Source organism: Meriones unguiculatus, chromosome 17 (genome assembly GCF_030254825.1).
Source record: "Meriones unguiculatus strain TT.TT164.6M chromosome 17, Bangor_MerUng_6.1, whole genome shotgun sequence".
In the NCBI taxonomy this organism is placed as follows: domain Eukaryota; kingdom Metazoa; phylum Chordata; class Mammalia; order Rodentia; family Muridae; genus Meriones; species Meriones unguiculatus.
Genome location: NC_083364.1, coordinates 54,497,426 through 54,524,477, shown reverse-complemented (window position 1 = coordinate 54,524,477; position 27,052 = coordinate 54,497,426). Strand labels below are relative to the sequence as shown.

Genomic DNA, 27,052 nt, shown 5'->3' with positions numbered 1-27,052 from the left:
TATCTTTTTTCTTTATTCTATAAATTAAGCTTACAGCAGAATTGTCTGTTTATTTGTATTTATATAACTCTTTTAACGTACAGAAGACCATATACATTATATAAAATATATTTTACATATCTACATAGAAAAACTATGTGTAATATCCTTTGCATGTTAAATGATTTAAATGGTCATCATTTGTAGCTACCTAAGATAGTTATCGGAATTTCTATCCTATAGTAAATGCTTAATAAATTAAATATTATGTAGAATGTACTATACATAAAATCTGGGATATAGAATTTTAGCGATTTAGTAAAGAAGTACAATTCTTGGAATAAGCAACAAAACTTTGACTAATAATTCTTATGTTTAACAATAGTTGATAATTAGAAGAAATAATGTGGATCCAACTGAATAAGAAATGAACAAAATCTCGGAATATATCAGAATCTTGTTATTCAAATGTAAGTGGTGTCAATTAATTTTGGAGATCATATATGCTGTGATAGTCAATCACTATAGTCTTAGTCACTGTCTAATCAACAGGCATGATTTCACATATGGTTTTCAGTGAAACACAAAAAAATGAAAAATCTTCACATACACTGTGCTTAGAATAGATAGAAAGCAGCATGAGAGACTGTTTTAGATCTTTGTGAAAAAACACTTCAGCCCTGTGGTTTTAAAACTGAAGCTGCGGGCATGAATGTTTTCAAGTGGCATCAATTACCAGATAAACTGGTAAAGATCAACCTCACTGAAATTTCCAGTGTGGAAACAAAACTATGTGTTAAATACAATTTACCCTGTCACTGACGATCACTCACTGTGCATTTCTAACCCTTGTGTAAATTACAAGCACCATTTCAAGCTGAAATCTCCAAAAAGATTACTAATATAACAAGCTGCTCAATAGTCCGTCAATTTTCCATTAAGCTAATAATAAATAAAGGAAAAATGGACTGGAGTTCATTCCCTTTATAATAATATCTCCTTATTTTGTCAGTATATTTAGAAATAAGATCATTTCATAAAGTCACGGGCACCGTAGTATTGTTTTCAAGTCCTTGAAGTACCTTTTAACTACTAACAACATGAATAACCTCCTCCAAAGGTAACTCTGCATGTAAGAACAAGCTTTCTGGAATGTTTAAGGAATTCAGACTGCAACACAATATATATGACAACAAGAGAGAAACAGCATCACAATTTTATAAAACTTACGCAGAGCTATGTGTGACTAATATATTAATATAAAGAACAAGTCAATTACTGGCAAAAAAATTGCCCCAATCTAGAACGATGTGATTTTAAAATAAGCCAGTGGAATTTCTATTTGTTTTTTGTGAATGCTTTTAATTATATAATCATTTGTGAAATACCAATAGAGACGTTAGTTTTCAATGAACACACTAGAAGTGCACTTGCACACACAAAATGTCTTTAAAAGGGGATTGTGGAAGAAAATTTTTACATTGATGAAATCATTTTTAAATTCCTCAGAATCATTCTTTTCAGTTTGTTCATTAGTGAGCTATTATCAGTTATTTATATAGCTCTGAAAGATGATAATTTTTTGTCTGTTTGTTTGTTTGTTTCAGAGTTAGCAGTTACCCCAGAATCCTTGTTAGGTTATCTAAAAGGGGGTTTGCTAAGAAAAGATTGTGAAGGGACACAATGTCCAGGTCAGAATTTGAATGAGAACAGCTAATCCAGAGGTAAGTTCAGATGTGCATGTATGCAAGAACAGCAGGCGGCCTGCTGACAGACGCAAGTCAGAAACACAGGACACAGTTCCGTGCTCTGCTAGTGTTTGTAAATGTTTAGGGGGATGGATGAACTATTGCATGTTACAGCTGGCTTTGGTCCTTGGTATTCTTTTACTTCTTCGGGAAAAACTACTTTAGTCCTGTTACCTGGATGTTTCTGTGTTTGCTACTCGAAGCACTCTTAAGATTTCTATTGTAATGCTGACCCTAATCCATACCACTTGAAATCCTGAACATGAGTAATGCTCCTGGCTCTTCAACACCCTCATGATACAGAGCCAACACTGAGAATGCTGTGAAAACTGACTGCCGATAACTCCACTCACTAAGTGAATACCTTTATTTTAACCTAGAGTTGAACATATTATTTCAAGTCAGACATGGTGCTTTTGCCAAAGGTGTATTTTAACATTATTTCAGCAGTAATGGCTTTGTTTTCTTATGACATATGAGGCTGGTAGATATTTTCACTCCTTGATTTACGTGCTTTGTCAGTCTGTGTTTTACTTGCAACTACAGTCTTCATGGACAGGTCCACAAGCTCTGATTGGCTAGACGTGAACTGACAGACATGGAGCAAAACTTGAAATGGATAAGAAGGTTTTCTGTTCTTCCCAGGTCATATAAAAGTGTTATACCTTTAAGGGTTTTGAGAGAATTCTGCATTTCCTACATGGCACCATGGAGGAATTACACTGCTGATAATCCTCACAGCAACTTAACAACCTTTATTCAGAGAGTTCCAGGTATGTGACTTGTACATGTAACAAATCTTCTGTGAACTGATTGAAGTTTAAGAATAAAAACTGAAAATCCTGAAACCAAACAAAATCTATAGTGTTTAAAACTGCTGATGTTTACAAAGAGGAACCAAATATGTTGCTCATGGATCCAGGTATCCAGCCTAAAAAAGGTACAGGTTCTTATATGAGATTCCCTGCACTCTGCCCAAAGTTTGGCGATTAGTCTCAGCCTCTGCTTTGATAACCTGCAGGGTAAAGCCTTTCAGAGGCCCTCTGTGGTAGGCTCCTGTCCTGTTCCATTTTCTCCCTCTTCGGATGTCCATCCCATTTGTCTTTCTGAATGAGGATTAATTATCTTACCCAGGGTCCTCCTTGATTAGCTTCTTTAGGTGTACAGATTTTTTACTATGATTATCCTATATTATATGTATAATATCCACTTATGAGTGAGTATATACCATGTCTGTTTTTCTGCTTCTGGGATACCTCACTCAGGATGATCTTTTCTAGTTAACACCATTTGCCTGCAAATTTCATGATATCCTTATTTTTAATTGCTGAGTAGTATTCCATTGTATAAATGTACCACAATTTCTGTTTCCATTCCTCAACTGAGGGACATCTGGGTTGTTTCCAGATTCTGGCTATTACGAATAAAGCTGCTATGAAGATGGTTGAGCAAATGTCCTTGTTGTATACTTAAGCATGTTTTGGTTTATATGCCTAAGAGTAGTATAGCTGGACCTTGAGGTAGCATTATTCCTAATTGTCTGAGAAAATGCCAGATTGATTTCCAAAGTGGTTATAAAAGTTTACATTCCCACCAGCAATAGAGGAGTCTTCCCCTTTTTCCATCTTTTCCATCATGTGTCATCACTTGAGTTTTTCATCTTAGCCATTCTAATGGGTGTAAGGTGCAATCTCAGGGTTGTTTTGATTTGCATCTCTCTGATGGCTAAGGACATTGAATATCTCTTTAAGTGTTTCTCTGCCATTCGATATTCCTCTATTGAGAATTATCTCTTTAGCTCTGTACCCCATTTTTTAATTGGATTACTTGATTTGTTGCTGTTTAACTTCCTGAGTTCTTTATATATTCTGGATATTAGCCCTCTGTCAGATATAGGGTTGGTGAAGATCCTTTCCCAGTTTGTAGGCTGTCATTTTGTTCAGACAACAGTGTCCTTTGCTTTTCAGAAGCATTGAAAGAAGCAAGAGATAAAAAGACCTGGAGGGGACACCTGCTCCACAAGGAGAGAGAGAGAAAAACAAACAAACAAACAAACAAAAACAAAACAAAAACTGGGCACAGGGCTCTTTTCTGAGACTGATACTCCAAGCAAGGACCATACATGGAGATAATCTTGAACCCCTGCACAGATGTAGCCCATGGCAGGTCCAAGTGGGTTGCCTAGTAATAGGAACAGGGACTGTCTCTGACATGAACTCAGTGGCTGGCTCTTTGATCACCTCTCCCTGATGGGGGAGCAGCCTTACTAGGCCACAGAGGAGGACAATGCAGATGAGACCTGATAGAATAGGATCAGAGGGAAGGGGAGGAGGACCTCCCCTATCAGTGGATTAGGGGAGCAGCATAGGTGGAGAAAAGGGAGGGAGGGTGGAATTTGGGTAGGGATGAGGAAGGGAGCTACAGTTAGAAAACAAAGTGAATAAACTGTAATTAATAAAAACAAACAAACAAACAAAAAGGTATTGGTTATCAAGCATTTCTTCCTTGTCTCATCTATATACTTATGTATGCTGGGCATCTTTGATAACTGTGGTCTTACTGTGTCTCACTTTAAATGGTTTCTTTGGAGACATGATTTCTCTATGTAGGCCACATCGATCTTGGCTTTACTATGCCATTATGTATCTCAGCTTGTTGCTAAACACATTGGAAGGCTCCTGCTTCAGCTTCTGAATGCTGGGGTTACAGTGATGTGGCCCTGTACCTTGCTCTTGCTCATGTTCTTTAGTGACATGGCCTTTGTGGTGGCTAAGCTGTGTGGATGAAAAGGTACAGCGCTTTATGATGCTTGAGTAGGAAAATGGGCACCGAGGAAGAAGGAAGCAGGTTCTCATCAGATACCAAATGCCTAGCATGTTTTCTTGGCATTCTCAGCCTCCGAATGTAAGAAATGAATGTTGATTAGCATCTAGCCTGTGGTATTCATTCTAGCAACCTGACGTGAAACTTCTCACTTTGGTGTTAAAACACTAGCAGAAGAGACAGACAAATGAGTCAAGCAAATGAATGAACGATGAAGTCTGGGGTAATGACAAGTGTTAGGAAGAATTTCTGTCTACATGAGACCCTGTCTGAAAACCCAAACTAATGCCAACCAACCAACAAAAAGCAGCAGCAGCAGCAACAAACAAAAACTCCACAACAAACAATTAATAGTAACATTGGTTTGGCACTAGTAGTAATGTCAAACAAACAAACAAAAAAAAAAAACACAGGCAGTATGGGCAGATGTACAAAGAGATTTTCCAGATTTCTTAAACCTGATGAGACAAAAATGGAAGTTAGAAGAAAAAATAGATCCCCAAACAGAGACTGTTGGCTTACTGACTGTCCACACAAAATATTAAGCCTCATTTTTCTTTCCCCGAGGCAGTTTTCTGAATTGAGTTCATTATGTGCACCTTATAAGCCGAATACAAAGGGCACTAAAATAAGAGAAAGCTTAGGTGTAGTGCAATAAACTAAAGAGAAATATTGTTAACTGTTCTCAGCCAACCCACCGGATGAAGAAGGGAGCTGGTCATAGTCCTGGGAGGCTCTGTTGGATTTGACACTGTCTCCTGGCGCTCTTCTGGCAGGAGGCAATGGAACTTGGCCACTTGCTGGGTCAAAAAAGGGATCTTGAAAATAAAAATAATTCGTTAATTACAAGGATGCTCCCTGCTGGTTGGCTGAAAAGAATTCCGGAAACTTTCTAAGGACTACAGATTTTGATAATCAATTGGACAGCTAATTTCATGAGCAATAATGCAGTTTTCTTGGCTGTGCAGTTTTCTAGAGCATTCATTTGTTCAGTAAGTTATTCCCTTTACTATGAAAATTAAGACTAGATTTGTATTTACCTTTTCATAACACTTATTTAGCCTCCTTTTAACTTAAATTTCTATCCCCGGCTATGAGTTTCAATGAATGAAAGCTGCTGCGAAGGAAGCATGAAAAGATGCTATTATTCACTTTGCCTTAGGGTATTGTTGGCTCACTTAGGCTCCATAAGCTGTATGTCAGATCGATGTGTAAACAGACCTGAGATTGGAATTGCTAAATGCATTAATGAATGTACAATAATCTGCAAATGTAATTTTTTTATATTCATTGCACTATATTGGACGTTCCAAAATATGTTAAGACCCAGTTTCCAGGTTAACACACTGAATAGTAAATTGAGTTGCCGAAAACCACACCATTACTAAAAATGGAGTTTGAATACACAGTTAGAAGTGTGCTGTTTAAAGTTCTGCCATGTAAAATTATGAAACATGAATTGTAGACTGAAAAATCTTTTTACTCTACATAACGGAGTTCTGTGTGACAGAAGGCACTAGGATCACATGCCCGAGTGCTTTAAAATCAGCAGTAGATGGGCTTAAAGCCTTTGTGCACACACTCTTTTCTGAACAGAAGAACACGATCTCTGATATTTTGGCTCACTAATAATTTGCATCTAACACCTCCACCCTCAGGTTTTCCACATGTTATTTTTTTTCTGCTGGCACCCTCTCTGCAGCCATCATCTCAACACTCAGGTTTTCCACATGTCATTATTTTCTCCTTCCCCTTCCTTCCTTCCTTCCTTCCTTCCTTCCTTCCTTCCTTCCTTCCTTCCTTCCTTCCTTCCTTCCTTCCTTCCTCCCTCCTCTCTCTCTCTCTCTCTCTCTCTCTCTCTCTCTCTCTCTCTCTCTTTTTCCTGTTGGTAATGTCTCTGAAGTTGTTACAAGTTCCTGGGAGGGCAGGATTTTCCTTGTTTATATGTTTTATAACATATCTGATAACTCAAATACAGCAGCAGGCAACCCACTAGGCAATTAGCTTGTTCTCAATAAATATTTTAACTACTAAAAATAAGTCCATGCAGATGCAGACTTACCACAAAAAAAGACAGACTGTAAATATATACAGTAAGGCTATAGTTTAATTCATTGGATATTCATTTGAAATTGGCAAGAGTAATATATAGAATTTGATTATTTAAGAAGAATTCATATGTTTTCAAACTTGCCTATTTTTATACTAATTTCTGACTAGAGTAGGTAAGTACTACTTAAAGCCATCAACTAATTATTATTTCATTTACTCTTCCTGGAGAAACTGTTCTGGTGCTTTATCATGCCTTCACAGGATCTACACTTGTTTATTGCTGTAGAACCAACTCACAGGCTGCTGGACATGTCTACATTATTTCTCGACAATTACTACAAACTTATAATGGTAAAACCTGGATATATTTTGGCGTTATAAATCGATTACAAAATACACAACTGTAGTTTAAAAATGTTTTCCATTAAACCATTTTACGTAAAAAGGGACTCGATACATTAAGTTGTTAAAACCAACAGCAAAACCACTTAGGATCTGTCCATCATGACATGTTCTACCCTGCTTCAAGTTAAATTCCTCCTGGTAGGGACAAGGAGAAGAGGGATGCCTGCTGAAAAGCTATGGAATTACAGCTAATGTTTCAAAGGGAATGGTACTATGTAGACTAATTACCAGAGATAGCGTTATAATTACTAGCTGTCCTCTGATAAAGAAAATTTGAAAATCAATAAAGGTTTGGAGAATTAAATTCTTTGAAAACTATGTAAGGCTAACATCCATATTTCTTATTAAAACATACAAACTGAAAATGCTGCAGCTGGTGTGTAATTATACACTCATATTTTTTGGGGGGGAGATGTCACATACACAATACGATCAATTTGCTAAGAAGCAATATAGTACTGACTCTGATTACCAGGGCAGGGAGGTCCCGCCTGACTTCTTACATCAAATCCCCAGAAGCTGCTGGGCTATACAGAGAGTTTAAGGTCAGAGTGCTGCTCTTGCCCCTGAATGTCTCGTCTATGAACATGGCGGCCTCCACACGGGAAGGACACTGTAACCTACTTTATTCATCTGACTCCTCTGGCAACCTCCCAGATGGCATAAGCTGTCTGATTAGCCCCACCATGACAATACTTAAATAGGGTTAAGTACATAATATCCACCAAGTCCTTTTCCGAGGCTGTTGCCAAGCACATGGCATTTCTTTGAGTTTTATTTAAGCACATGACCATCCATGTCTCAGAGTTAAAAATACTACTTATCTTTAATAACCTCACTAGACTTAAAAAGTGAACTGTGACTTTAAGATTGGATATGGACTTCAAAGGAGATTCCAGGTTAGAGGAAAAGTGAGAGAAAGGTGATGCAAGGCTGCCAAACCCATGGTTCCATCCCGTGCCCTTCACAAAGACATCCATGCAGGGTGCGATCAAGACTTGAGTGTTGTCCTCCCTTTGTTGCTTAAGCGCGGGCCCTGGCACAAAGTGCAGAGTTGCCTATTTCAACCTTCCCACACAAAGGAATGCTGCCTTTCTCTCTCTCTTTGTTGCACAGAGAAAAAGGCATGTGTGCCAGCAGTTGCCTTGGTTTTGGGGACAGAAAATCATGGAGCTTTTGTCGAGGACTCTCATTTTGTGAAGGTTTGATTGGCTTGTCCATAAAGGATGGCTCACGCACCGTAGTGGGAATTATAATTTTGCCAAAAGAAATCTTGTGTGAAAGCCCAAGATGGGGAACACAAAGGAAGACTGGAGCTCAGTCTCTGCATGGCTCCCCTTCCTCCGTCTGACTGGAGTCAGGAGGCTTCTTTGCAGAAAGGCAGCACTGCAAGCTGAAAACTCATCTCCAGAGAAGTCTCCGGGTGCTAAGGCTGGCACGCTGCACCTGACTCTGTTGTGCAGGGTGTAGAAGGCTAGCATGAGGAGGCAGGGGTTTAATACAAGATTTTGAGAAAAATGTAGTATCTTTTTGTAATATATCTATCCTGTCTTTAAGTTGGGATATTTTCTCAAGGAACTCAAATCTCAACACTGCAGTGTTTGTACTGTACATACAGTTTGTATGTACATCAACTAAGAACATGCATTGGGCAGCAGTGAGACCTCAGTAGTAACCACTGAAAAAGTGAGTTGGGCAGCTGCCTCTGTTTAGCTTTACGGGTCTAAAAGGTGTAAAAGAACTGTGCTCTAGTAAACAAGTCTTTCATGAAGTTTTGTTATTAGAGGGAAGAACTACCATTAGCAATCACTGTATTTCTTTAGAAAATGATTAGACATTTTGAAAAAATCTAACAAAATATTTCCTGCTAGCTCTTGGAATCCTGACTTTGTTGTAAGAGAAACCTCTGTACAAATGCTTCATGAGCCATGAATAAAATAGTTGTACAGGAGGAATCCACCAGAAACTGTCAAAACCTCAGCATCCGAGAGTTGTAACTACATGCTTGTCTTACTTTTTGCCTAGGACACTTGATCGTAGGCAGCATCCTGGGAAACCATGGGCAGCATGAAGGCAGACAGTGTTAATAATTTACCATATACTAGATAAGACAGCTACTGGCTCTGAAAATCTGAGCTGGAACTCACTCTTTCGGTATTCAGCCACTTGAAACATGGCATGTGTTATTATGTGATCATAGTTTCTGCTTCATGAATCACATGAGACTTGTTCATTGCCAAATCACATGAGAAAAAAAAGAGAGAGGAACAGAGCAGAAGGAAGTAAGGAAGAGAGAGAGAGAGAGAGAGAGAGAGAGAGAGAGAGAGAGAGAGAGAGAGAATGACTGCTGAAGTTGACTAACCACTGCCTAGCCTTTCACCAAGGTACATAGGAAGCAAAGGACAATCAGAAAATTTCTCTTGATTTACCTTATATGGAAATGTACAGAAAACATTATGAAAAAGAATTTTATCTTACTTTTTTTTATTTTTGAGGCAAGGTCTCCCAGTGTAGTCCAGGACGGCCTCAAACTCATAGCCCCCGTGACTTAACTTTCCAACTGCGGGGAGTACTGGCATGTACCACTCGGTCCAGTAAGACTGCTCTACTAAAGCACGTCCAGAGGGGGGCCTTTCAAGGCACACAGACACACACCTCCACCTGGACAGACTGGAGACACTACAGATGCTGACCACAACAGCATGCTACCATGTGTTTTTCTTTGTCTGCTAATGCTGCTCAATACAAGTAGTAAGTTTCCTTTAGTCTCTTCCTTTTTATAACTGTGCTGCTCTTCAGAACTATGTATTAAAAGAAAACAAGTCTGAATACAAATTAAATATTTAAAACTAGTTTAACATCATATAAAAATTTAGAAGAGTTATCTTGTTATGATCTAAAACCCTGTGTTTTGAACAAAATCAGGACATTAAAGCACATCTTGAAAATATTTAAAGTCCAGTATTAGGAAAATATTCCATTGGAAATAGGGCACTGAGAACATAAAGTCTGTGCTCTCCTATTGGCCAATCATGCTGTTATCTGTCTTTCAGTGCCTCTCCTATTCAAATCATGCAGTCATTGTCATTCAGGGACTCCACTGGCACCGGAAGGTATCACTTTATCACTTTTTTCATATATCATGCAAAGCATGCTCCCACTGTCCTTCCCTTCCTTTCTTTCTTTTTCTTCAACAATTTCCTACATGTATACCATGTACAATATAAAACCCAGTCCCAACTCCCTTCCATCAACCTTCAACTGTCTATACCACCAACATATCTCCAGTCCAATTTTACATCTTTTTTTTTAATATTAAATAACCCATTTAATTCAATCGGTGTTACCCATGTGCACATGGGTGTTGAGTCCTTCACTGGGCATGGGCAACCACTATGCTTCCTTATTGTTCTTGCAGTCTTTGTAATGTTCTGTCATTAAGTCAGTCTGGTGTCAAGCAACACAGCCAAACACTGCTCTCATTACCCAGAAGTCTTTCTGCTAGTGTGGCAGACACTCAGGAAAAACTAATGAGAATTTGACAGCATGATATTAGACACAGACACACTTTTCTCTAGGAGAAAATTCTTCTTTGGTTTTTCACCCACTCCTACCTGAAGGAAGAAGGAAAAGGTCCTGTCCTGAGGAAGGCCGGCTACTGGAGCCTGGAGGTTTAGAATGTTCAATGAGACTGTGTCTTGCAGGAGGTGGGGGTGGAGGGAGGGATGGGGGAAGGGCATCAAAAGCATCTTCACCTGCATTTCAAGAAAAGTCATTATCAACAGTAGAACTTCATTAATCAAAACACACAGTATCAAGCACAAGCCAGAACTGATCTTTCCCTCACTGCTTCTCAGTAAGTTCACTTGTAGGGTTTATATTCAGCACTTGACTGACTTTCATAATGGGATTCATTATTTTGTGGGAGATGTGGATAGAAAACACACACACAAATACAGACCACACTGAAACACCCCCATGAAAACTTTTCTCTGTTTCCTGGACCTTACTATAAAAGGCAGCATTGCAGGTTATTAATCAATGCACAGTCCCTTTGTAACCTTTATACTATGAGTATACTAGAACTCTGAACTGAAAGTTATTGTCAGCAAAACCAATAAAGAAAACAAAACAAAAACAGAAATCCCTGAGCAACAAAGGGCGTTCATGGCCTCGCATGGGAAAAATCACACTATGTACATATAATTTAATGTCGCAGAACACTTTCAAGCAATCCGTAACATTCGTTCCACTGGACTGTAATTTATTTAAATTGTACCAAACACTTGATTTACTGTCAAAACATATAGCAAATACAAGTGCAGGAACTGTATTGTTTACTTAGCTGCCATCTCTAGAAGAACATGTCAATGGAGATGCCCCTTTTGGTGGCCTCAAAGCTCGTTATCTACATGTACGATTTCTAAGGTTTATTCCGGGTGTAAGGAAGATTGCAGTGTTTCTCTCTATCTAGGAATTTATCCTTGCTACACTTTGTTAGACGACCCAGATTTTTTCTTACCTTGAACTTAAAAACAAAACAAAAAAACCCAATGAACTAAATATAATTTCCAAATATGTATGTCAAATGAGCTGTCAGTGAGACAGCTTCATATTCCAATACTAAGAACTCACATTCATTTAAACTGACTGAATTAAACATAAATACTTTAGCATGAATTTACCATTCTTTCTGCTTGTCTTGTAAAAATATGTAGAATATCTAATCTAATCATCATAAATATTGTTCTAATTTAAAGCATTTGAAGATGAATGAGAAATCTGTTATCATTCCAGGTTCTGGCTGTCATAGAATCAAATTCATATCTTTTTTTTTCAGCCCCTCAGTATCAGGTCCCATACTAGGAATTGAGTGATGTGAAGCACAAAACTTAAGGAGCTTAGATTCTATCAAAGGGAGCTAAAACCTATTCACAAACATTTGTGACTGACAGGTGAAAGTGTTTGATTTGTCTCAAGGAGAGATTCTAAGATGAGAGAAGAAAAATACAAGTGGCAACCAGTCAGGTACTGATGACATGTGGAACAGCAGAGGCTCAGGAAATGAGCCTCTGGAAAGGCAATGAGTGAGTGTTTTTCTTAGCTGAGCGAACAGTAAGAACTGATGGACAGGCCAAGGAACAGGAAGGCCCAATAGTAGAGACAGGCTCTAACTTCTATTGGATTAGCTAACAGAAATCATTGTCCACCTAAAACTATTATATTGAACAAAAGACCTACCCCATTAGAGCAGATGCAAGCCCACAGGCCCCTGACAGTCCTACAGAGAATTCTAGTAAACAGATCACAGAGACTTGAGTCATGGGTCAAGATCCAGTTCAGAGAAAAAGCAAACCAGGAAACAAGACTGTAGACTGGAAGTTAGAGGGTCTTAGAGCTCTGGTACACGAGGAAAAACTGATTAGAACAAAATGGAAACCTCTGATCAATAAAGCAGAAGCAAAAGACATGGTAACTGAACATTCAAAATAAGGGTCAGTGGTGTTGTCATATAATGGTACATATGAGGAAATACAGAAGTACACTTAATATTCTTGTTGGCCTAATACACATGAATAACAGGACTTGTTCATGCTTTCTAAAATGAAGGAGATACTTTCCTATAATTCAGTTAACCTAAGAGATTAGCTGGCTATTTCATGGTGAAGTAGAATGTGGTTCATGTTTACTAAGAATTAGTATGCTTGCAAGGGATCTGCCTTAACATTTCAGATCATCACTGGAAAGCCACTGGACACAGGCCAAGGAGAGTGAGCAACACTTGGGTTGCTTGTGTCTTCACACAGAATTGAGTCTAGAAATCCTGATGAAATCCTCACTGACGGTCAGCTCTTTAGGTCATCATGTTCTTTTACTCATGTAAGGATGATACAGTGGAAACATAGCTTAAAACAAATTCAGTTAAGTACTTTGTCTGATTATAAAAGTTGTGCATTATTATAGAAAATTCTGACACATTAAAAAAGTCTAGGAGTTGCTATGAAAACCATCTAAAAATTTCCAGCTATTGCTTATACCATTAGTTTATCTAGTTGAGTGATGGTCACATGGACGCAGGAGCCACCATCACCTGGAGAACCCTAAGGGGTTTGACAAATTCTCAACCCAGAGTCTGTATTATACTGAGCTCTTAATTCTAATAATGTAGCTATGAAGAGCAGAAAAGTGGCTGTTTAAGCTGTTTTTAAAGTTTCAACCTAATGGAGGGATGAGAAGATCATAATCACAGGGCGTCCTGTTGAGTGAAGCACCATGCTGTGGGTTGTCCTGGGGCGGAGACCTGGCAGATGCTAAAGACACTGGAGCAGAGGCTGAATCAAAAACGTCTCCTGGAGGATGACACAAAACCCTAATGGACATTCAGGAGGAAAACAGAAGGGGACTTTGCCTCTAAGTTCTGACCATTGAGATGTATATTATGAAGGAAAATATATTCCATACATACCCTTCAAGTAGATGCCTAAATCTGGGATGTTTGATTTCTTCATCTCTGAAGGCGTACCGTGAGTTCCATTCAAAATACAGTGACCATTGTCACAAGACCTAATGTGGAGACCAGAGGGCAAGAATCATTTAAAAGTTACGGAGGGCGTGAGGTGCGGATCACAGAGAGGACTGTCATGCGTACTGAGGTAATAAGACTATGAAATAAACCAAACTATCTTTTTGAGAAAAAGTACTAGTAACAACAATATGCACCTACCATAGACTCATACTTTAAAGCCAGATATAACTGTCTGAAGGTAAAAGTGTCTTTCTCTTTCTCCAACTGAAACAAAGAGCTACTACAACAGCTGAAACCTAAGCACATCTGTGCAAGATTTCAGTTGCACCTGACCCAGGTTCTGAAGTGACAGAGACTTATAAGACACACAAAGCTCTGTAAAGTCTGATGGCCTCAATATTTTTTGACGACACGAACGTGTTTGCTTATTCAACTTAACGCATTATTTGAAATAAAATTATACTAGGGCCTTAGACGAGAGGAACAACTGTGACACGTTCAAAACTTTCCATTAATTTCTGCAGGGAACACTCAAAGACCTACAGCTTCTAAACCTACCTTGCTACTCCACAGAGCAAATGCTGGCTCTCTGGCACCTTAGGGTCAGCAAAGGCTTCGGGGACACATCAAGTGTCTTAATCCAGGTAAATATTAATTTAATCAAAAGGCATAATTGTGGTGTTGGCAATAATAGTGGGCATGGGAGAATGTAGGAAGGCCAGGGGACCGGACACACTTGCCCTCTACCATCTAGCTTAGTGACATCTGGCCAACAAAGAACCACGGAAAGTGAAGTTTTATACTTCTGAATTATTCTGATTTCTTAGAGTAAAGTAAAAGTACATACATAATGGAGGAGACAGTGGATATTTCAATAGATACTGGAAGAGCAATTCATCTAAAATTCATTTCTACTCTCTCTGGTGGCTACTTCTTTTTAACAGGCAATATATGGTTCATTTAAGAACAGTTATGTATTGAGTCTTCATAATGATGACGGATTTTGCTGAAACTGAACTGAATTAATCATTTACTGTTTCGCATCCCACAAGTTGACAATTTATTTTTCTTGATGTTCCAAAGGGGGAATGAGTGACATACAGGAGAAGAAAGAGCTACCAAGAGGGAGTATATTCTGCAGATGACACGAGATGACACTCGATCCAGTGGTTTTGGGGAACACATTAGATAAAGATTCATTACAACTAAACTTAAGGATTAGCAACACTTATTACTTCTTTATAACTGTGGGGAGATGGTTATGATGGATATAATTCACATTCAGTTTCAGTATACAAGAGGCCAGCCACTGAAATCCTATCTACTATGACGTGGCAATTAAACTTTGATTAACTAAACTTGTAGTCTTCATTCTCCTAGCCAGGAAAAGAATGAGAATCCCAATGAAACGATAAAAATCTTGTTCAATTTCGGCTTCTAAAAATTCATACACATTAGTAAGAGACAAAGAAACTGGAATTTGATAGCAGTTTATACTTGGTGTGAAGGCGTGATTTTCTCTCTACTAGCTCAGTGGGCACCTGGTTCTTCCAATGTAACAAACACTCTCCTAGTAATTTTCTGCTCAATAATACTCAACAGCGTGATTAACAGGAAATAGCTGGCTCTTGCTATAACCAGTAAAAGCATGGACTGTGCACCACTAAGCCTGGGCAGTAAGCCTGCTCACCAGGATCAGTTATGAGACACCATCCTGGTTTCAAAATAAGTCCACTCCTTTTCCAAATATTTCTGTACCTTGATAAGACTGCTGAAAAGGGTTTTGCCTTTAAAGAAGAAAACATGACTCATAAAATGCTTTCAGCTGACTGACTTGGCTTCAAGCGAGAAGAGCACACTGAATAAAAACGGGACAGATGACTGATGAGCTTACAGTCTCCTATCCCTCAGTCATCAGGAGCCACCAAGAATGGCAGCTGAGCAGAGCTGAACAAAAACAGTTCCATTATGCAAGGGGAAACCCAAGTTCAGAGTAAGTTTTAAAGCTAAGATTAGATTGTTACATGTTTGACATGTCAGTAAGATAAAAATAATATAGATGTTATTATAAAGAATTATATTTTATGTATGCAAGGCCATGGTTTTGCTTAAAGAGAATATTTCAATGTAGGTAAGACATTATTAATACCTTTTTAAAAAGTTTTATTATTTTTATTATTTTATAATTTATTCACTTTATATCATGATTATAACTCAGTGAGACTGACACTGCTAAGAACAACAATGTTCTCATTACAGTGAGGATATCAAACAACAAAAATAAAAACAAAATTTTTTACATTCTTATATCACCCAAGAGAAGGTAAAACAGGTCAAAAAGGAAGCTGAGAAGGAACTTTAGGGCTTCCCCCATTGTCTTACGATTTCAGTAGAAGCACATTACGTACCAAGAAGGGAAATGAATATAAATTATACTAGTCTTCACATTATGAAGAAAAATTCTAAGGAAGGTTGACCTAGCACCATAGTATTAGTTTCTAAGTGCTAAGTTTTCTTCATGATATATATTCTCAGAGCTGATGAAATTCATTTAAATATCTTGGCGCAAATGAATGAATTAATCATCATTATATGTAATGCATAGCCTCATTTCATTAGATTGTAACTTGGCTTTGTGAGGGAAGAGGGCAACAAAATGTTTTGTCAGGAAGCAGTGAGGAAAGTAGATAGGAATGACAGGTTAGGAAGGACTTTTCAGCCAAGCACGAAGTATGGAACGGCATACGATCAAGCCCCATGTGTGGCACGACGATGATGCTTGTGCAGATGCAGGATGGCACAGGATGCTCAGCTTCTTACCGAACAGGAGGTTTGACATTATGGCAATGAGATGGTTGTGAATTCAGGGAAACAGGATGGGATGACGGTATCTTGTATTCATCGTCATCTTCTTCTACTGTGTCTCTCTTCTCTGAGAGACAGTTTGCTAATGGACCAGTACACCTACCAAAATGAAAACAAAACAAAACAAAAATCAATCTGGTTTAAGCATCATAAACATTCAGAGCAGGAAGGTGTGATGTGATATACACAAATGACAAAGCTACTTTGTCACGTGCATTTTCCCACTGTAAACTGTTATTACATCCCATGTAAATAGAAAGGCCTTGAAACATTAAGATAAAAATATTCATAGCTATGGTTTTAAAGGGTATAGTAAGAAAAAAAATAAACTATGAAAAAAGAAAGGGCTTTATAAGTAAGGGTGTTAGAGCAAATGTTTACAATTATTCAACCCCAGCTACTGAAGTGTTAAACACTCCCTCCCATGTAGTGCAAACAAGTGAAGGTGTTAAGAATACACTGGAATCAACTGGAAACAGGGTTCTTGAAAGGTTCAAACTTGTTTGTGGCTAGTGCCTATAGTTTAAGAAAAAACCGTACATGAAAGAAACTTAGCATTCTTGTCTACCGATAATTCTAGTGCTACAGTTCTTCCGACAGCAATAACTAAATAAAACAAGTATCTAATACCATAATGAATTTGAGCTTTTTACTTCATTACTTGGAGATATATATAAAATATATAGATAGATGGACAGATAGATAGATAGATAGATAGATAGATAAAAGTAAAAGTGAAAAATACTCTAATTCTTGTGTGGAATTTAATCTAACCCTTGTTACTACCCAAGAAATAGTCCAAAAGAAATATGTTCAAATCAGAGTGGCCAACTGGAGACAGACAGCTAGTTTGCAAGACACTAGAAGAATATGGATCCAAATCCATTTTAACTATCATTAATTTCATAGGAAAGGTCTCCAAAAAGTGTAATGTGTCAGCACCTTCTGTAGAGGGAGCAAGAGCCCTATGGTATATGAGGCAATCATGCCTACACATTTTTTTTTCTTTTTCATTTTCATTTGTTCTCACCACCAGGTCAGTGTTTCTAGTGAAATCCATGGGACTAAAATAGTTTTTCACATTTTTTCCTTCAAATTTTGGAACATTTGCATGCTATAAAAGTTGCATATCCCTAATGTCATGCTCAAAAAGCTTTGATTTTTGGAGAACTTTTTATTATTATTTCACTTTTGGGCCAGAGAGAAATGAACAATTGTTACAATGGGAAATAACTTCTGAGGTGTGTCATGTGTGTATATGATCATTTGGAAAGCTATTTTGAAAAATCCAAGGTTTTAAAGTTTTAGCTACCCAGATACATCCCTAGAGAATTCAGAGATCAAAGAAAGGCTCCATTAGGAGTTTTCAAAAGCTTATATTTTAATTCTTCTTTGAAAAACTTTTAAAGCCCTGTTTTCTAGAGATACTTTAGGACCCAGATGACAGTTAATGGCGGCCTGAAACGCGATGGCAGTGACAGAAGGTCTGCCAGGCAGCCCAGGATACGGTCCATCACATTAGTTAACAGACCCAGTGGTGCAGCCACTATAGTTGAACCTTGGGAGACACCCCTCCCGCAACGAAAGGTAGCAAGCACGTATGTCTCAAAATTATGACTTGATGGTGTCTTAACAGGGTTAGAAACAGCTGTGTTTTCCTGCAAACTCTAAATCCTCGCAAAGAGACCTTTATTTCACCAACTGCTGCAAGGACCAGGATTTCTCCATCAGCAGAGGAGGAGTGCCCTGTCTGTTTCCGTCCTCTCTCCTGATCTGCTTTCAGTCTCAATGCACTCTTATTATACAACTCATGTAGTTACTTCCAAGACTTAAGAGAAGCTTTGGACCTAATACTCAATAATTACAACCTTGGCAGGATGTTCAATTCTGTCTGTTACAGGTTACTGTAATGATTTAATAACTTCCAAAGATGCCCTTCATTATGAAGAAAGAATAACCATTTTAATTTGAATTAATTTACTATTGCTTTATGTGTATTTTCCCATGCCAAAGTATGCGTGGAGTCAAAGGATGACTCGTGGGCATTGGTTCTTATTTTCTCCTTTAATCATGTGGTTCCCAGGGATTAAATTCAGTTTGTCAGGCTTTGCAGCAAGTGCCTCTATTCATTGGCCATCTTGCCAGTGCAAGAAATAAATGATAAAAAAACAAAGCAAAACACCTATTGTGGATAATTCTATATACTTTCTTTCATTGACAGAATGAGTTCTTGCCCAGCTAAATGCCACTCCTCTTTCATTAGTCAGAGAACAAATGATGTAACTTTGAAAGTCAATAATTCTTTAATATTTTATCAAATAGTATTGGTTCAGTATTAGATTACTAGTTGGAGATTTTATTTGGTTAAGTGGGTTTTAGTGAGTTATAACTAGAAGTGAAGAAAGCTATGTGCTATTTATATTGGCATATGAAAAATACATCCTGGTATTTCCCATCTATCACCGTTTTTAATAAAGTCCTTTAAGAAAGTTCTCTATTTTCTCTTAGATTTTAATGTTTAAAAAATGTCTTAAAACTTTACTATAAAGAACTTGTAACTAAAACAAACAAACAAAAAACAGTGAAGTTAAGCAGACCCAATGATTTTAACAAACTTTTGTATCATGTGTGAGTCGACAAGTGGCAGCATAAATGGACTTAGAATCACTATTCCTGTATATGTTATCTAAACAACAGGCTGGGGAAATGGATCCTTCAGTCAGTCACTGACAGGCCTTAGGTGACAGGATCCCAGAGGAAAGCGCAGGGTAAGAGATAAATTAAAGATGCCAAGTCATTATTCAGCCATTTACAACCATTACTATTCACTGTACTTAAACCACTGCTCTATTACTCCACATTCTTGCTATGTCCTGCCTTCTGCTGCTATTGCTGTCAAAGCACACTACAATACAGTTCTCCAGGTTGCAAAACTGTTATTCCTGTGACTTGACAGTTACCTGAGCCTTCCTAATCGCACACTGATGCATTGACTTGGGTGCACATGCGCGTACATGATGATAAGGAAGAGCTCGATTTTCAGGTCATCACCGCGATACCTTCCGAGATAGGCGGCGAGTACTTTCACCTTTCAAAGCTGAAGGCTCACAGAGACACTCCTCCCAAGAACTGCACATTCCCAGCGTGAGGTACTTAACCACAGGGCAGGCAGACTGTACATGCGCTTACCACTCACCTTCACACCAGACCTCAAGTATCACCCTCTTCAAGTGGTTTTCACTCCTAATTGGAGCAACCCTTGACACATTAACTTTTCTTTGAAAACAAAAGCAGACCCTTTCACGTATCTGGTGTCTATAAAAATCCCCAGGAAAATGCCAACAAATTCAATAATTCTCTTTGACCTTTCTATTATGTATACTTAGCATACGTCCTTTTATTGACGTGTTTACTATACTGTTATTTGCCTGTTTCTTTTTAGAATTGCAACATGTTTAAGGGAAGACCTTGAGTTCATCAAGGATTACCCTACTTTGCACATAATTGAACACTTACAAGCTTTTAGATAAAAATAATGAGGGGGTATTAGAAGAGAAAAATGACCAGGCTGGTAAAAAGAGAAAGAAAAAGCAGCAATTTCCAGAACCTTTCTAGACAGAAAGCATTTTAAGTAATATGTCATTTTACTTGTTTTCTATATAGATCTCTGTTCACGGACTAATGGAACAAGTAAAGGTATGACTGTTTTTATTAAAATAGGAGTTCAAGCTGCCATATGTTTTACTTCATGGTTCCTGTGTGCACTGTTTTTACCCGAACAAGAAACATATGTAATTCAGAGAAGACAAAGCCCAGAGAACCAGCAAAACAAAATAGTGATATTTGACAAGATTATTTTGTGTCTGTAGCACATAATATTGCCACGTATTTTACAGTGATTTTGCGGGTCCTTTCACACCATCAGGAAAAGGCAAGCGTGCTGGAGCCCCCTGCTTTAGACTCAGCTTTGAGTGGCAGCGATGTCACAGACTTGCTTTTAACCCGGAGACAGAGCTGCAGCAGCGGCACGCCTGTGCAGCACGCTCAGGCTCTTCACACAGACAGCTGGCTCTCTCCCTCACCTCTCCTGTGTTTCTGCTTGAAGACACCCTTTCCTCAGGAGCACATCAAGAGTGACAGCCTGCGTGTCATTAGGTATCCTGTTCCACGTTTGATTTTCCTCCGGGAGCTTACCTCTAACTGACAGCATCCAACAGAATGACCTGCTTACTTTCTACTCTCCTTAATTAGAGACCCCATTCCAGAGGCACTAGGGGTTTGATCTTGCTCTCCCAGGCTCCAGTGAGCACAGCAACAGAATACAAAAAAAGACAGCTAGGCAAAAATTGGATTCTTTTCTCAATGAGCCCCCAATTAGTTCCTTACCTACCTAAAAGATACATAAAAACAACAAACATCAGCACCACCCACAATGGAGAACCCTTTAAGAAAAAAGTATGAATCAAGCTGTCTTGGTTCCAAGGTATCTGACAACTTGTGATTAATATGCCAAAATTAGAACATCCATTTGTAAGCAGAGACGCACACGACAACCATTCTCTGAGAGCAGTGACATCCCTCTGCATTCTATAACACTGTTTTACTCGGCAATATCCACTCCACTATTATTCCTAGCGTTGTATTCATTTGACAGTATAGTATGCCAAGGACAATAAATGTTTGAAACATTTAGTCTTCCATTTGATTAAACTTAAAAATCAAATTAGTCAAATATAAGTAAGCAAATAGTTAATAGTATACTACATTTATATAGAAAGTATATATTATAATTTAAATATGAAGTAAAATAGTCCATGTGAAATTTTTGTTCTCTTTTAAAAAGTTATTATAATAAATATCTATATTTCAAGCTTTTATTTAACGCTTTATGTTCATAGTGTCAGTAATATTAAGTAAGAAACCATTTAGAAAAAAAATCAGGAGATGAAGTATCTCTAAAAAGAATGACTTTCTTTTCACGTTTACTTTACACTAACATATTTTCAGAAATAAGTTATAAATTGAGTAATAAGAGTCACATAACCACTAAAATGAAGACTAGCATAAAAGACAACCTCAGAGAATGTGTTCTGCCCTCAAAAAAAAAAAAAAAAGGTATCAAGTACCAGCACCAAATGCTAAATAATTATGCCTTGATAGCTACTTCTAACAACAGAGTGGAAGCTAGCTTGAGGAGTTTAATTTATCACTGTGGTTTTCACCGTTTGTGAAAACTCTAAGTTTAGTTTAAGCAGTGATTTATTATTTTACTTTGGCTTGGTGTTTCAGCAAAAACCAAGAATCTAAGATGGCAATGGGGATCTGAATGTCCAATAGCCTTGTGTCAGTGAGCATATGCATTTTCTTGAGACCTTTGTTCTGTTATCCTTGAATGATGGATGCTCCTTAGACATGGACAGTACTGTCTAATGGGTGAAAGAAGAGAAAGATTAATAATAAATTTTGTGGATATTGTCCAGAAGAACAATTTCATTATTAACATTATATCCGATATCATAATAATAATATGAACAATATGATTATAATGAACCTACTGTAACGGTTATAATATTAGTAATGCTAGTACGGGCAATAGTTCAACCCATACTGGTTTCTGCAACAGTATATGGTCAGCAGCTATAGTAGAAAGCATTCAGGTCACCAAAATTTCCAATATAATTAACGCCACATAGTGAATAACTCATAGCCACTGGTGCACAGGAAGTTGAAGCTCAAAGGATTTTAGATAACGTTTAAATTAAACTTATTAGTCCAGAGAAGGAACCTTCTTCAAAATAGGGCAACTAATTAATGCTGGAGTAAAACGTGGAACCAAATGTGATTTTATCCTACGGCTGACTTCAAAATTTCATGATTTCACAGGAAAAGTTATATATATAATCTGAAAAAAAAAAGTGTGTGATGCTATCAAATGACAAAGGAGAGCATGAAGTCATCTCCACAAATAAGCTAAATGATGATAAAATAGGCCTCAATGGAAAAACAAAAACCGTGGCCAAGTATTAAAGTTGGATGTTGATATTTTGGTTATGTCTATGTGCTGTCAGGATTATGATTTTACTTTCTTTTATATACTTTATATGATTTCTACAGTTATAGTTACAGGAGAAAATATAAATATACCAAGAAAATCTAATACATAGCTATGTCTAATTTGTAACATGCAAAATCAAAACTACTTTCCGATAAATGTGCTTGTCAAATATATTTTAGTTAAAACTAGAAAATATTGAAGAAAAATTAGATAATGGAGAGAAACTATCTCCTGATCTAAAGGGCTCTAACAAAGGTAAATATTAGAACCTGACCAGTGAATGCATTTTGCTATGATTTTGCTGGTAATTTACTAAAGTACCAAAGATAAACAAAGAAAACCACAATCCCTTCTCCAGTCACACTCACTCTATGAGTTAAATAAGCACAGGGGGAGGGAAATTAATCAGGAACTAGGGCTACCTCAGCTACTTGTTTCCTAAAACCCCAACTTTAGAAGTCACAGAGCTCACATGTTACCATGTGTGCACACATTAGTTTACATGGACCTAGACTGTCAAGTCTGTTCTCATTGACATAGACCCAATGGCAGAGTACTTGTAACTGCTTCTAACTGCTGTGTTTCCTATAGATCTGGCAGCTCCTTCAGGACTCTTGTATGTAACTGCTGTGTCTCCTACAGACCTGGTAGTACCTCTGGGGAAGGAGCTCAGCTTCTCTACTGTCCCCTCAATGGTCTCAAGTTCTACAATGGTTTTATCTCAGGCACCATGGTATCTAATTGTGTCGATCCTCTGAGAATCATTCTGTCTCATCCATGAAACATGTTTCCATGGCATAGTTTGTACTAGCTTTCCCTAAACTCCTAAAACTTGTTAATGAGCATTACACTGTCTTGTGACTTTACACACATTAAAATATTAATTTCTAGCGCATATTAGATCTCTGGAAGCTGAGATTTAGCTTCTTTTGTAGGCACTCAAGGACCTCCAGAGATGGAATGAACACATTCTGAGACTTTAGTAATAAGAGAAGACCTTAGCATGGTTAACCATGTAGCTGAGAGATAGCATAAATAAGACACCAAAACCAACCCAGAGCCAAAACAAAAGAAACAAAGAAAAAACAGAAAAGAAAACAAAAAACTTGAAGATCTTAGCAGATAATTACCAAATGGTCAAAAAATACATATTTTTTAAAAATTTTCCCTGGGAGTATTCTAAAGCATACACCCTATTTGTGCCCTCCAAACCACCCAATCATTTTAAATTTAGGAAAACATTATACCAGAGTACAAAATTACTTATAAAAGTAACCTGTAACAAGTATACAAACCAGTGGTTTTTACTGTTTTCTGAAGCAGAGACTCGCTCTGCAGCACAGGCTGCCCTGGAACTCACTGTGTATCTATCTGAAGGTGGCCTCAGATTATGGCACTCATCCTGCCTTAGGTTCCCAGGTGCTGCGATTATAGGTATACACTGCAAGTCCTCCCACGTGAATCAGTATTAATTATTGAACAGAAGTCACATGAGTTTTTATAAAAAGCAGAGGCTGAGACACACAACTTGAGGAGAAAGTGGAGCATGATGGTTGGAGGGTTGGTTGCTGCATCCAAAACACCAAGTGAGACAAGGTGTGTGTAGATTTATAGGGTAAGCATCAGGAATAAAGAAGAAACTGTTTAGCTGGTGAAAATTCTGTAGGATCTTACTGCTGGCAGGAAAAGTCAGAGCTACAAAAGGGAAACCAAGGCTGGAGCAGGAAGAGGGCTGGGAAAAACAGGAGGGAGAGAAGAGAGTGTATAAGAAGAAGGGGGTGGGGACTTGGTTAGAATCACCTCATTGTCCAGCGCGTTGTGTCCCCAACTCCCAGCTTTACATCCACTGATACCAACTGAGAGCAGGTATGATGACATCCTGAAGGGTCTTTCAGAAGTCTAATTATGAGTCTGGGCTGGCAATGGGACGCTTAACTGGATAGAAAAAAACTCCACAGGGACTATCCACAGATTGTCGGTGCTGAAGAGATTTGAGAAGCAGGGGATTTGGGGGAACTTTATTGATGTCAAACTGGGTAGTGGGATCAGAAAGGAGAAGAAAGCTGGAGGAGAGAGGTTGCTGTACAGCTCTGCCCTCTCCTTGAATGGAGGATACACTAAGACTTCTTGCCCTGTTGTTCTATTATTAATCTTCTCAGGAGCTTACTAAGTTTGTAGGAGCTATTATCAGAAGTAGGAAGTTGTAACATCTGATACTTGAATTCACAAACCTGACTCAACTGCTTTTGTCTTAAGTGATTCCTTTCTACTCACCCTGCCGTTTCTGTACTAAGAACCTCAAAAGCGCTCTTTTCCTTATCACTATGCATGTACACACAATCTCCAGATTCAGTGGAACTCACTTTATGCTAGGCAGCAGAGTAGTGGCTGGAGGAGGAGGGGAAAGCCGAGGGGGAACGTCATACTCTTCACTGGCAAGGTGTCCATTGGAAAAGACCTGAAAGTAAAGCAAATGGGTTAATTCTTGGACTTTAACTCCTAGGAAAGACTAAAACCACAGCAGCTCTTAGGATTTCTCAGAGCTCACATAATTTTACTTTAATATTTAGACTAGTGTAATATTATACAATTCATCCAGGAGTCAGCAGGATCAGTGATGACTTACCATAACACTCAGATTATATGGAAATATGTTACAATATGATTTTTAAACATAAATGAGAGGCAATGCTATAATTTACATACATCAGATTGAGACAGTTAAATAGATAAGCAGGTAGCACCACTTCTGAAGAATGATCAGATTTTATCGTAATGGGGTTGGCCAGAGAAAGAAGCAATGTGGGCACAATTCCATTTTAACATCCCTCCAAACAGACATCCCCTTAGGGCTACCAGTACCACTTTCAGTTTCCTGATACCACTGTGTGGGTAGACTCTGGCAGGCCTGTGTTATGTCCACGCCAAGGTTCTGAGCCATTTTCAACAAGGACACGATTGTTCTGGCTTTCCATGTGTGTGGAAATTCCATATACACATTTGCTTTGTAAAATCCACACGCAACTATCCCCATGTTTATAATTTGCTATGCAGAGCCAGGTCTCATCCCTGGGGATTAGGAGCTTCCGGTTTACAGGTACAGCAGGAATGCTGGAAAAAGTTCCTCTGCTCTTTGCCTCTCTTGTAATCTGGACCTGGAGCAACTTACTGATGGTAAAATGAAGGGATAACTTTGCAAAAGCATTCTCACAAGACTACAGACCTTTTAAGGTTTGGAAGTAATCATTAGATATTTGTATCATAAGCTTCTTTCATAAACTCTTATTCATTCAAATTTAAAAATGAGACTGATAGCGGGGCAAGATGGATGAGAGGCAGCTTCAGTTGTCTTGGCTATTTAATTTTTCTCTGTGTCTTATATATTAAACAGCAACGAGGATTTAAAATGCAAACCTGCAGAGGCCGTTGGGTATCCTTACCTATCACCAGATTGAAAGATCACCTCTGAGATATAGGGATGCTCTCGTCTATTGTAAAAAAAATCCAATTTTATAGCATTAAAGTTCCACTCTAAAAACCAGAGCCTATGTTAGTTCAAATTTTCTTTCCCCAGTTTCCCCTCATTAGATTCAACACACTGCCGTTACATCCTGATAAAACATATCTTTAAATGAAATGATTTTATCGTGGACTTTTGACTGAGGACCATGTAACGGAACATGACAAAAATTTTTGAACTTTGCTAGAGAGGAGAATTTTCCCGAGTGATATGAATCATTACAAAGTTCAATAAAATCCTTTAACATGAAAATGTCTTTTATCTGATGAATACATACATCCAACTACAAATGTCAATTATAATGTTGAACATTTGAAAGTATTCTTTACATTCCTTGAGCAGACATGTTGCTAAGATTTTTTTTTGTAATAAAATCAAATGATTTTGTCAAAATTACATTTCAAACCTATGTAAAATGAAAGGGTTTTTTTTTTTGGTTTTTTGTTTTTTTGTTTTGTTTTGTTTTTTTTGTTTTTTTGTTTTTTTGGTGTGTGTGTGTTGACTAAGCTGTACTTTGGGGTAAAAATATCTATCATGTTACTACTTGACAAAAGTTTGGTAACAAAAGGGAGATGTGGAAATAATAGTTGTGGTACTGAATGAGTTTGACAATAAATAAGTAAACTATAATTTTATAATCAAAGCATTATGAACACACTTGAACAGTAGTGCCAATATACCCAAACATCTACTCATATGGAAATAAAAGCATGCTTCAAATTTGGTAAAGAAGAGCTATACACTGATAAGACAATTCACACATTTTTGCCTGATACTCAGCATCACAAAGGCAAGTCCCCTGACACAGAAGAGAGCTCAGCTGCTAAAGAGCTTGCAACACAAGGAAGAGGACCTTAGTTCCTATTTTCAGCTCCATATTATAGCTGGGCATAGCTGTGTGCCTCTGCAATCCCAGCACTGTGCTGACAGATCACAAGTGCTCTCTGGACAGGCCTAGTCTAGTGAATCAGTGGTCTCTGGGGTCAGGGAAAGGCACTGTAAAACAGGTGATAGAAGTGCTAGAGTGGTGGCTCAGTAATTACGAGTACTTCCTGCTCTTCTAGAGAAGACAGGCTCAA

At 38.0% G+C, this 27,052-nt stretch overlaps 1 protein-coding gene across 6 annotated transcripts in view; it reads right to left on the bottom strand.

Moving 5' to 3' along the window:
- The window catches only part of Cblb (Cbl proto-oncogene B), a 196,226-nt gene that overhangs the window by 12,584 nt on the left and 156,590 nt on the right, over nt 1–27,052 (bottom strand). For 4 of the 6 annotated variants that reach the window (XM_060370538.1, XM_060370535.1, XM_060370536.1 and 1 more), the window contains exons 13-17: nt 24,817–24,911; nt 16,354–16,497; nt 13,474–13,571; nt 10,622–10,762; nt 5,249–5,368 (exon numbers count right to left, since the gene is read on the bottom strand). In XM_060370538.1, coding sequence (XP_060226521.1) covers nt 5,249–5,368; nt 10,622–10,762; nt 13,474–13,571; nt 16,354–16,497; nt 24,817–24,911 — 598 coding nt within the window. Of the gene's footprint in view, nt 1–5,248; nt 5,369–10,621; nt 10,763–13,225; nt 13,358–13,473; nt 13,572–16,353; nt 16,498–24,816; nt 24,912–27,052 lie in introns of all 6 variants that reach the window. The other 2 variants (XM_060370540.1, XM_060370539.1) reach the window with 2 other exon arrangements.